The sequence below is a fragment of the Argopecten irradians genome, chromosome 16 (genome assembly GCF_041381155.1).
Source record: "Argopecten irradians isolate NY chromosome 16, Ai_NY, whole genome shotgun sequence".
NCBI classification, from domain to species: Eukaryota; Metazoa; Mollusca; class Bivalvia; order Pectinida; family Pectinidae; genus Argopecten; species Argopecten irradians.
In genome coordinates, this window is record NC_091149.1 from 6339493 (window position 1) to 6353051 (window position 13559).

The following is a 13559-nucleotide window of genomic DNA, read 5'->3' on the forward strand; positions in this document are numbered from 1 at the left end:
TATTGGGAACTGATAAGGGAATCTGATGGTCTGTTACTACAGTGGACTGGTGTAATTCACAGGTTCACTGACAGCTAATGGTCAAGCTGGAATCTTTGTTGGTCATTATGGTCAAGAGAAGAACAAATCATACATGGTTATAGATAAGATTTTCGTTTGTGATGGAGGCTACAGTGGAGATGAGGCCAAGCCAATAAATTATTGATTAGATAAAGAACACAATGACATGAGGTAGAAAATAAGGCCAGGCCAAAAAGCTTCCTGATTAAGCTAAAACTGGATGAAACTACTACCTGAATACACCTCAAAAACAGTTGTCTCCTGTCTGTTGAGATTGTCTCTTCTGAATCATATATCTGTTTTCTTTTAGATTTTGTGTTTCTTAAATTCCTTTGACTGCATAAGTTAGAAGATACATATAAATGACATATAAATATGTATATAAGTGTAAGTAAATAAAAAATAATGTAAATTTATAGACTGAGTTATCTCCCCTTTGATGACATTGACCTTGATATCCTTGTTGAGTTCAAAACTTATGAAGGGCAGTTGCCTAAGATACACTCAGTAGGTTGTTGGTTTTTCTCTAGGAACTCTGATTGATACTTGTAAATAACAAACTTGTCAGCCACTTGACCATGCATAGTTTTCATCCCTGATGACACATTTACACTCTTGTAAATCAAAGATTAGGCCAGTCCATTATGAAATTTCAGAGATGAGTGAGTTGATTTTCATATTGGTATTAAGAGACAATGTGTTCCTGCCAGGTGTATTATTATCAGATATTATTCCAGATGTTGGAGATTGACAGCTGGAGACTGATACTAAGTCTGATGTCATGGTAACAAGCTTTTCACTGAGATAGATGAGAAGTGACAGTTCTAAGCTTTTTACTGAAGGAGATGAAAGGCTGATTGGTGTGTCTATATAACTGTTGTATTCATGTCTATGGTTGATCTGTAATCTACATCTGAAATCTACATTTCATTGTTTTATTTACAATTAGTATGTGCCCAGCCCAGCTATGTTATGCATCAGGCAGATAGATGTACAATGTGGTTACGTAGGTATCCTTGATCTCCTGGATGAGTGGGAATTGTTTCTGACAAGGTGTCAAGCAAGGTCCCATAACTCTGGAAATATGAGGAGGGGAAAATATGGAGAGATGGCAGTAAAAGGAGGTTAGAGGACAGGGGGTGTAGTTATATATAGTAGGACATGGGATGATATCATAGGCAGTTTGGATGGATGGCATCCCATATAAAATAAATTATTTGTAACATAGCAAGATCCTTATATTAATAAGATCAAATTTTTATAATTAATTTATCTGAAATATAACTGATAAAAGAAAAGTGCAATTATTTTCAATTTTTTATTTAGATTACAGACATCTCATTTGATAAATTTCGTTTTTTAACTTAACACCAGTGATAAAATTCAAGGTGTATAAAGCGTTTGTAATGATCAAATTGAAATCGATGGCATCAGAACAAACATTAATATTACCCAATCTAGCTGTAAGAATAAGGGGAAAAGGGAATAACTGAAAAAAATGATATTTACAACTATCATTTTGGAAATATTGGGTCTCCCTGGCTAGTAAAATACTTAACCTAGCTTCTGTGAGTTGCAATTACTTTGTAGTTCATTGCATGTTGGCATTCAGAAATGTGCATTTCATTTATCCATCCATATCAATGAATGAAAAGGTAATTAAAATAGATGCATAATGAACAGATTCGTTATTGATTTCTTAGGCTTTTTTTTTTTTTTTTTTTTTTGAAAAGTGAAGATATTTTGGTATGACCATAATTAACTTTGATTTATTTTTTTCCCAAAGAAATTTCTATAAGGATTTTACTAACAAAAGACAGACTCCATCGACACCACAAACAACATTTTCATCAACTTATAAAGACGCGCAAGGGAGCGGTTTATGTTTTACATGTAGACTTCTCAAGGAAATCGATTAGAATCCTGATATACATGGGTTTTCCTATATGAAAGGATTGTCAGGAAATATGAACTTGTAAATTACAGTTCTCTTCACAGAGTCATATTCAATCTCTATCCTGTTACGGTATGATCATCTCTGGTTTTAATACCTTATAAATATCCTAACTATCATCAGACACATATTGAATTCTTGAAGATCATGCAAGCAAAGCTTTGCATATTCATGCAGTCTTTTTTTTCACATTCATAGTCTTTCTTTCTCTTTCTTTCTTTTTTTCTTTCTTTCTTTTTCTTTCTTTCTTTCTTTCTTTTTTCTTTCTTTCTTTCTTTCTTTCTTTCTTTCTTTCTTTCTTTCCTCTTTCTTTATTTCCTCACATTCAAGCAGTCTTTACATCTCTTTCTTTCTTTCTCTTCATTTTCATTTTCATATTACACAAAAGATGTATTACAATTCCAGACTGTTTATAAAATATATAAAATCAAAATTAATAAACTAAAGTTATTAATTGTAACCATTTATTTTGACAGCATCAAAGTCACAACAATATCAGTTGCTTTTCACTCATTTAAACACGAAAGATAAACACATATGGTTGGATTCAATTCATAAGTGAAGAATTAACCATGATTTTGTTTATTTGTTTCTATTAGAATCTTGCCTATTTAAGGAAGTAATATGTAACTGCCTGTATATTGTATTTTATCTCCTTTACTGAAGAGTTCCAGAGTAGCAGCAAACTAAATAGACAGTCTGATTGGTTGAGGGATTTTTTACATCCAGTAATACATGTATGAAATTCGTACTGAAACAAGCCGGTGTTTGAAAGAAACGCTTTAATGCAACGCTTACAGCTCTTCTGGGGGAAAAAAATAACAAAACCAATTGTAAACGCACCTAGAAATAGGCTCTTCAGCACTTTCTGTTAAGTACAATACGATTGTCACACTAAGTTGGCTTTGGGTCTCCAGGATTATGGGTTTTGTACGAGAGGTACAAGGCTTACCAGAGAACAATGAGACAATGACAAATGAGGTATACAAAAACAATAGGTTTGCTATAGGGATACTAGCTGTGTGTGCCTTTGTTTTCAGTTGTAAATAAGCCTTAAAATTCAATACCCTTGAAAAAAACTTTCCCTTACTTTGCATCAGCTTGTTCAGGAATACCTGCAACAATGAAACATTGACAAATGAGTCAGGATATCAAGGTTTTCTAAGGATACTAGCAATGTATACCATTGTTTTAAGTTGTAAACAAGTCTTAAAAGACCATCCTTACTTTGCATGAGTTTGTTCAGAAGTTAACTTGCAGTAATAACTTATGAAAAAGTGGTCTTTTTACAGAGGTGTTCTGATTAAGCAGGTGATCTTTATATACATACAGGTGGTCTTATTATGCAAGTGGTCTGTATACAGAGGTGATCTTATTGAACAGGTGATCTTTATACACAGGTGGTCTTATTAAGCAAGTGGTCTTTATACACAGGTGGTCTTATTAAGCAAGTGGTCTTTATACACAGGTGGTCTTATTAAGCAAGTGGTCTTTATACACAGGTGGTCTTATTAAGCAAGTGGTCTTTATACACAGGTGGTCTTATTAAGCAAGTGGTCTTTATACACAGGTGGTCTTATTAAGCAAGTGGTCTTTATACACAGGTGGTCTTATTAAGCAAGTGGTCTTTATACACAGGTGGTCTTATTAAGCAAGTGGTCTTTATACACAGGTGGTCTTATTAAGCAAGTGGTCTTTATACACAGGTGGTCTTATTAAGCATGCGCTCTTTATACACAGGTGGTCCTTAAGGCAGGTTTCACAGAATTACTGAAATAAAAAGCATTTTTCTTTGTCCCTCTTGAGGTTGTAGTCTTAAAAACTCTATGTCAAATGTCAGCTGAAAGGGACAATGTTAATTGTTCTTTTTATATAACATGGTAGCGAGGCGGGAGAATTTAGACTTCTCAGGGAAATTGTGATGGAGATGATATGTTGTTTGTTCAGACGTACATTACGTTTCTCTGACGTAGGTTGTGGTTAAAATTGTATCGATCGGCAAAGAGAACTTTGTGTATGATCCCACACGGAGCTACGGAACTCGGGCTTTGCCAGCCCTTAACACAAATAAAATATAGATATGCCGCGCGGTTTACAGGGGAGAAGTAAAAGAAAATCAATGGGTTTTAATTAGATTAATACCGCTGAATAGCTTTCAATTGAACTGTTAATTGATTATTTTTTTGAAATGTCAAGCCCAGCTGATAAAGAGATTTGGAGATGAGGCAGATTTTCAGATAATATCTTAAAGCTACATTGTGTATTTGTAACTTTGCTTGATTTCAGACTCAGATCATTTGAAAATACGATGTTAACATGAATGATATCAGTTCATAATGTTAAAATGAATATGCATGAAATGATTAGTCTAAATATTCTATAGTATTAAAAATGGATTTATTTTTTGTGTTTAATTAATCACATTGAGTGATAGTCATAAGAATCAGTTTTAATTCAAAATGAAATTAATATGATCAATAATGTTCACGAAAACTAAAAAAATCTTCATGGATTTATTTTGCTGTTGTTTTTTTTTACACAATGCTACTTAAAGCAGAATGATGTAATATGTCAAACCCAATGAATATATTGTTTTCATATATACACTAAATGTCATGTTAATGTCACAAAATTGACAAAAATGAAGAAATGTGAACATAAACCTATAATATGATATGTAATTGTAATATTTTATGTAAATCCTTCTGAGATAGCTCAATTCATTTGGCAACAATCGTAATAATGATTGTTCAAATTAATGAATATTTGTGCAAAAGTTTTTTTTTTAAATTAAGAAACGCAAACTTAAATTATGCTAAAATTGTCAGCATTTATTCTAAATTGAAAAAAAAAAAATCAACTTTTGTCATTTAGAAGACATTTCTGACACCAAAACGGTAGTTTGTTTGCAGATTATCACTTAAATTTGAACCAATGCTACATGAGCAGTACACACTGTCTATGATTTGTGATTTCTAATGATAGTGATTTGAGCCGTATAAAAATCTTCAAAACGGCTATCTCCTACAATTAGCAATTTCTGTGTCAGATTCCATAGAAGAATTCTATGGCATTCTGCTTAACTAGTGTTCAATTTAGCGCCAGCAATGTTTGTTTCGGAGGCAGCATGTTTGGACGTCATAGAGACGATGGAACCGACACACTGTTTTGCAACAGTTAATTCACAGAGAAAAAAATCAATGCTTCGGTATCAGGACCACGTTTATTTGCAAGCTATTTGTGTTCAGGGTACAGCAACAAGTTCGATTAAGACAGGGCATAGTGTCGAGGTAGCATTTTTAGTATCGACCACGAGCATGCACGCACACACGCACGTTCCAGCATACGTCAATGGTAGCGAAGGAATGGCGGGTGATTGCTGGGGGAGATACGGATCAATCGAACGGTACAGCATCCTAGCCATGCATACGCTATATCAATATCCCTGAGTAAGCTTTATATGCTGTGTGGTAGATTTTTATGCGACTTGATTGTGTGTGATGGGAAAATTGCCTGACTCGAGACGGGCAGTATTTTAGGACGATCGAGCTAATACTAAATGTTGGCCACTGTAACGTTACAAATAGGGAATATCTTTATAACAATACTCTATATATCAGATAGTTTATGAAAAACAAAGAATCACAGTAACTAAATTTAACTAAATTAATATTGGTTATCTATTCCATTATATATTTTAACTAATTCATCCTTGAACATACATTTAGACTTGCCTTAATCAAGGACTAGGCCAGTCCATTATGAAATTTCAGGGGTGAATGAATTAAATTGTTCAAAACAAATTAACATGCATCTAGAGTGAATGTCATTTTGAAATGTTTAAATTATGTAAAATCAAGTTTGAATTGTTCCTTGACCTTTTGGTCAACTGGCTAAATTGAACAGAACTCAGTTTTACAGTCCTTTGCAATGCACATCATCTGTTAATTGGTTATTCATGTATTACTGAGAGTTTGGTAAAAATATCTGCAACAGTTTAGAAATCACTTTATCATTTCTGCACAATAAAATTGTTTGCATGTTAGATAGTTTTACTGAATGGAAATGAAATTAACTAATAGATATTTTGCTGTTAGGCACAACGAAAAATTCCAATCTAATAACTTAATTAGATTCCGAAGAAAGTATTCCTGGATACTTATTGAAATACTGGTACTGTGTGCATTTATAGACATTCGACACAGAATCTTTGTTGGAAGTTCAGCGACCTAAAAGAATGTCACATACAGAGTGTGTTTTATTTATTTATAAGTTTCTATGTGGGGGAATTTAATTGCTCGAGAGTGCAGGTTTAATTGTCGGTAGATTGAAATTACAATTCCGAGTTGTTGGTAATTGTGTACTTCAGTGGAATAAGGTTAGATGAGGGCATTTAAGTTACAATTCAGAAGATATTTTTTTTCTTTCAAACTGAAACCTTTCTGGTATTTGTGGAAGCGAAAGTAAATGTCATACAGTATAAAAATTTTCAAATCGGGCAGATGTGTTTCAGGTGCAGCATATTTGGCCATTATAGAAAGGTTTTCGGAATCTACAGGTGTTAATTTAGTAAATTTAAAAGGAAAACAATTCTATACAATTAAGCTGAAATAGACAGAAATCCAGATTAAAAAAGAGCTGGTTTTGACAAGTTACAACTGTAGATAAAATCTCCAATATTGATGTTGTTGGTTTTGGTCGAAAAGCTAATTGATGACTAGTAACATTAATCTAATTAAAGACAATTTAAGTTTACCGTATTTGCTCCAAAAAGCGTCCATTTTATATTTATAAAAGTACTGCATTGATAATAAAGCCATCAAACAATTTGCAAATGAAATCAAAGAAAGAAATCTACATGGTTTTACTTGAGGCATCAAAAAGAGGGAGGGGATGCTGCTTATAAATGGATCAAATGCGGTAATTGATTTTCAACACAACATTGCAATGAAATAGAAGGCTAGATAGAGTTTAACTATTATCCTTATCTGTTTAAACAATATACATCTGTAGATTTAAATATTTTCTCATGATAATTATACACCACTAGATTTTTATCGCAGATGTACTAGATATAAAGTACAAGCTACACAAAAATTGATGGGAAATAAACATGTGTCAATTGTTATGTTAATTACATTGTGTAAATATGCATTAAATGTACAAAGATATATAATTTACGGTAATGACAATGACAAATAAAAAACATCAAAGACCTGAATATATTTCTTTGTTGTGATAATTTGTCAGGAATTTAAGTTAAAACCAAATGGTATATATTGAACATCCATTTTATCAGTGCATTGAAATTTCCAGTCTTCTTTTTTGAAGTTTATTGTCAAATCTGTTGAATCAGATAATAAACTGCTGGTAATTCATGCTTCAATCAATAATTGCTAAAAATAAGCATCTGAATTTAGATATTGATAAAGTACAAGTTCTTACTAGTGTAAAGTGATTATAATGTATACTTTCTAAAAACTGCATGAGGTCCTTATATTTGCTTACTGTAATAGAATCAAAGTTTTAGCAGGATTTCACATACAGTGAGGTCTATATCAAATTTTTGTTGTAAAAATAAAATCAAACTTGATGACAAATTAGAATTGATTTGATGCTCAATTATACCGTACATTATCAAGATTACATATACATGTATATATATATATATACAGTTGTTCCCCAAAAGTTTTGGAGGTTAATTTGCTACAAGGCTTCAAGGCTTCAAGGCTGCAAGACATTAATCTGTTCTATTTTTAGTAGCTATAGTAATTATTGACTTTGTAAAATATTGCATCTTCTGTAAAACCCTCTCAGAGTCAAACAAACTTATTTTTAAAAGTCATGTGGAGCTATTACAAAAGCTAAATTGTGATGAACTTTGCCATTGACCGATCGCCAGGCAGTATATAGCCATGCAACGAAGCCTTGTGCTTGCAAATTCAATATTGTAGCAAATGTTAAAGCATGCATCCACAATACAAATTGCAAAATCATGTGTAGTACCTAGATGATGACGATTTGTCAATTTAATTGGGACATACCCCCAAGGAAGTATAAATCAAATGGTTCTTAATACAGAGATAGTTGTCATTAAGACAGCTATAGGTTTTACTGTAGATAAATACTCATATCTCTGCGTTTCTATTCTGACACTTTTAAAACAGTAAATTACCACCACTGCCAACACTACAAGAGATTCGACAGATTTTGTCGGAAGAAATAATTAATATTGGTGACGTTATCGGTTCTAACAAGCAAAACCCTTATACGTATATATATGATTGATCAATAAAGCGATAGATCCGGGGAATTCACATTACAGTAGAAACCGCCAAACTCAAGATTGATGACATTTCACAGATAATGTAATTTTCTTTCCCCACGCAAAATGTTCTTTGCTGACGGAATAAATTTGTATCTTTGTATATCGTGCCGACTTCTGCCGCTCAGAAATTTTCTGCTGATTCAGCAAACGTGATGTAAGGCTCTACGGAGCGATAGGATTTATGTGACGGACTATCTTCTGTTTGCAGAGAATAATTGCTATTGGTTCCCTATATAATGATTATATGGCGGTGCTTGGTGAAATGAATTATGAACAGAAATATAAAATTGTAATATGGATCGAGCAGTGCCGTGATACATGTATATAGTACACTGTTCGGTGAAGTTTCATTTTTGATAAAAAAAAGAAACTTTACAGTAACCATGCATGGCTCGAACAACAGGCTTTTTTTAATGTTTTGAATGTCTCTGATTTGATATTACCAATAATATATGTAAATATAATTATAGCTCTGCTGAAAATTCCTCATCATTCAACTTAAAATTAATACCTTGATCCACTAAACTGCCATTTACCATTTTGCCTAGAAATCTTTGGTTTTGTAAAATCTGTATCATATCTCCTAGACCACACATTATTCTGATAAAAAAGCTACAGTGAAACCTGTCTACAAAGACCACCCAATGGACATATGATTAATGGTCTCTGTAGCCAGGTGGTCTTTATACACAGGTTGAACTGTTTTGAAATTAGTCATCTGGGATATATCCTAGAAAAGTGGTCAGATTAAGCAGAGGTGGTATTTATACAGAGGTGGTCTTTATAGAGGTTTTATACAGAGGTTGTTTTATACAGAGGTGGTTTATACAGAGGTGGTGCTAAATAGGTATTTATGTTGAGTTGAATTATGGGGAATTTTCAGCAGATAAGAAAATTGATCATTAACTATATTAACTGAAAAAAAATTCAGTGACAAGATTCTTTGCAAGACCTTAGAAACAATAGGATACCTAAACGTCTACAAGAATCCGTTTGTGCCAGACTTTCGTTATATGGTTTCATTACGACCTGACTATTAAACTCTAGGATACTTTGGACCCACACAATCCATAAACTTGCCAATAAAACTCGTACCAGAAGCCTCCAATTATCTTTCTTATGTCTCTCCCTGTTCATTTCCCTACAGTGACGTACTAAGCTGCAACCTTTAAGACAAATCATTAAAATTTCGCTGACGATAGGAAAATTGATCATGCTATATAACTTGTAGTGTTGAGTACATGTATATTCTTAAATTTTAAGAACTATAGAATAATTTGAACACCAAAAATTATATGAATTGATATGTTCGTTATCAAACTCATTGAATTCAATTAATATAAAGCATTGTTTTTAATTCATATATTATTAGTTCAGCCATTCAATATTTGCTTACAAGTATATTTTGATGATTTATGTCAATTTTGTTTGTGTTTATATAATGGGGGCCATATGGATGAGATAAGCTCCATGCTAACTATGCCACCCTCAATAAATAAAGTATTATTATTATTATTAGAAGTATGATAGGAGAATTGACTTAAGATGCTAACATGTGGTATCGAGTGCTTCAGATACTGTATTTGTCCAATAAGCACTCATGTCCCCAATAGACGCCCCGCACCCTTTTGAGGTCTCAATTTCAATTGCCCTGGCATAAATCCAAAACTGTCTAGATTTGCAATAATTTCTTCTTATTAAGCACCTTTTCATTTTTTCAATTTTTTAAGCAACGCCCTGGGAATTTTTTGGGTCCAATACGGTATCAGAAATTGCAGTACAGTCTATCATATACTAGAAGATATTTATTATAATATGTTACACAACTGAATTGCAATTTTGCAATAAGTTTCCTTCATATGAACTTATCCCTGATTATGTTAATTTTTGTTTTGATTTTAGCATGCTCCAGTTGGAACATGACATAGATCAACTGAGTCTCACCGAAAAGTCATCGTCGTCTTCCTCAACTCCCTCACCCACCGAAGCACATTCCGCCCCCGTCACGCCTTCCCATCATGCCGCTAAACGACAGGAAGATGAACTAGATGTCGGATATCGTGACGCTGCCCAGAGAGGATTCTTCGAGGGTCTTCTGGGTTGTTTACGTCCTGTTTGGTCAATGATTGGAAAAGCAGCGCAAAATGAACTAAAACAGCAAGGTACGTATAGGAGTCTTGAGAGTATATTAAATGCTCGTTTTCTATGTTATATCATAGAGTTATCTGCCCCTGATAGATTTGACTGATTATTGCTTCATGTGATAGTGAGCATATAAGCGTAATATTTTTCCACCCGTCGTGCACTTACAAAAAAAATCCAGGTCGTCGAGAATGAATTGCATAAGTTGTATCACTTAATTTTTTTGCAATCAATTTATAATAAACAAAGCTGTTGTTTTTATTATTTCTCCGAGAAAACAATACATTTTTTTGCACACAACCAAATGATAATTGCACCGATTCAACAACAAACCTTTATCAAGAACAGATAACTCTGTTATTTGCAAAAACGGAATATACATTTGTAGATTTACTACTCTGCATTACAGTTTATTTTGCCTACTTCGACAGCTGTTTGATCAAAGCTTATACTGACTGTCATCTTGTGACATCATTCGTACTTATCTTAATTGTCCAGTAGAAATTTACTTCCTGCATTTCCTTACATAAATTTAACTTGTAATGAAAAATATTAAAAATTTAACAGATATTTGCAATACCATTAACTGCTTGTGTGAGTATAACATGCAATATAATCATTTAATTATCCATTGATTGAACAGAGTAAGAACATATTTGAAATTCCATGCACACTTTTTGATTGCTAGCTAGTACATTTCTGGCATATGTCATTTTTCTGATGTAAAACAATGTCTGAAAACAAAAGGATTGAAGCATTCCCACCTTCTGGTGTTTCTTAAGAGGACATTTCTACTAAGGCAAATGTTTCTGTGCATAAATGTAACTTTGATATGTTTGCAGACTGTTACTAGATTCTAGTTATAATAATCCCCCATTTCCTTAACTTCTTTTCTTCTTTCAAATACACATGTACAATTGACTTTTACTTAAAATTCCTTTAAGAAACAAATTCCTTATAATTGCCATGGAAGAAACTTCATATTGATTTTTATATATGAGAGTTAATAATCAAATTTGCAGCTGCCTTTTTGAAATTATGTATATTATATTTGCTATATTAATCCTCATGCAGTTATGCGGAATAAAATAACTGTATTGTTTTCATATCTCTATTACATTCCATGAAACATATACCACTGACATTGCCAATAATAAATTAACCTTTCTGACATTGACAACATCTCAGCATTTCATTGATGCCTGATGTCCTTGACCTTTGACCTTGTGATGTCCAGCAGGGAAAAGTATTGATTTGTTCATGAGAAGGAATGTAGAGTGGACTCTGGTTTCAGTATTTCACTGTCACAAGTAGCCTTTATCACATAACCAGTCCATGATTGTATCTAATATTGAGTTGTTATTGTCCAGCATCTGGCTGGTGTAAGTTCATCCCTATAGGGAGTGTCTATTATCTACACATAAATCAAGGGAGTAACCAGTTTGTAATTCCATTATATGCTTCCCATCTTCAGTAACATTTTGTTTCTTTCTGATTTCCACTTATAATTTATATCTGCAGTATAACAAAACTTATAAATTAGAGACCACCTCTGTATAAAGACCACCTCTATATAAAGACCACCTCTATATAAAGACCACCTCTGTATAAAGACCACCTCTGTATAAAGACCAACTCCTTTATAAGACCAGATTTTTAAGGTCTGAAATGACCAATTAAAGCAATTTGACCACTTGGCTATACAGTCGTAATGACCATTTTGTTCCTTCGGTTGTCTGTAACAAGGTTGACTACATAATGTTTATATAAAATGAATGTATAGGCGAAAAAATAAATGAACTCAAACGACAAACTTACATGTAGGTATTATTTACGTCATATTGATTTTCGCTCAGAAAAATGTTAAGAAAGCCCATCTTTGTCAGGACCACAAAACAAGAAATGTTATTGCTTATTTGACCTTTTCCTTGAAGGTAACATAAAGATCTAGTTTATTGAAGTGCTTCATGGCTTGAGATATTCATTCCGCCTACACCTTGACTAAAGTACTATACAACAAAGCTCACAGCTGTTCCGGACTTACGTCAGAAGTCGCAAGAAGTCATCTAAAACTAGGATAAACATCATGTTCAAAATAATCCATTACAGGAAAATTGAACTCTTCGTCCGTGTGGTGCAAAGCAATATCTAATTAGAATAAAAGATCACTGCATAATGTGTTAGGGGTTTGCATTTAATCGGATGTGTGCTATTAAGTCTTATATATTAATTGGATCCTGGAATTTGAAGGTGTAATTATAAGAATGACAAAAATGTGGTTCGTTGCTTTTGTTCATGTATCAAGCATCCTGCATCTTTGGAAATTATAAGCACTTATAGTTCAGCATAAAATTGCAGCATATATGCTCCATAACCATGCTTTAAATCTTGCAGTATAGTGTATAAACATAGAGCAAAGTATTAATTGTCATCAGAAATATGCGCTAATGACAAGATTAGGTACAATGGCTGCAAATGGATAGGAGTTCAATATACCTTGATATATATTCTCAAATCATTCTTAATGTGACTGCAAATAAGAAAGAAATACAAATATAAATCTTGGACACCAATTTTGGGAGATGCAAACATGCTGCAGAGTCTGCATGACGATGATAAAAACAACAAAAACTACACACAGTTGAGCTTGTGTAGGTCTTAATGAAATCAATATCTCGACTATATTGCATCATCCAATTGTCCTATATTTGTCTTTCCGCCTAAAATCAATAACCAATTTGCATTTTTCTGTCCAGATTTCAGCATTTCTGGTCACTCAAACACCCAGTGATTAAACCACTAGTTTAAAGTGGTCACATTTTAAGTATCCACTTGTATATTATAGATATATAGCATCAGTAACATATTATATCTCAATAGGGAGAAACTGAATTTAATTTACGTTGCATAATTGAGTGAATTGCACAAAAGTCAATCCATCTCCTGCGAGAAAAAATATAACACATGGATCAACTGGATCCTGAGTCTCACAATTTTTTTTTTAACTTTGAGTATTCCCTTAGTTTTTCATAAGAAAGCATTACAGAATTAAGTTAAGGAAAAAGAGTCATATTG

The 13559-nt window shown here is 33.0% G+C and overlaps 1 protein-coding gene across 2 annotated transcripts in view; it reads left to right on the plus strand.

Moving 5' to 3' along the window:
* The window catches only part of LOC138311125 (mitogen-activated protein kinase kinase kinase 13-like), a 101593-nt gene that overhangs the window by 67146 nt on the left and 20888 nt on the right, over positions 1 to 13559 (plus strand). For both annotated transcript variants that reach the window (XM_069252571.1, XM_069252572.1), the window contains one exon: positions 10245 to 10504. In XM_069252571.1, coding sequence (XP_069108672.1) covers positions 10245 to 10504 — 260 coding nt within the window. The remainder of the gene's footprint in view (positions 1 to 10244; positions 10505 to 13559) is intronic.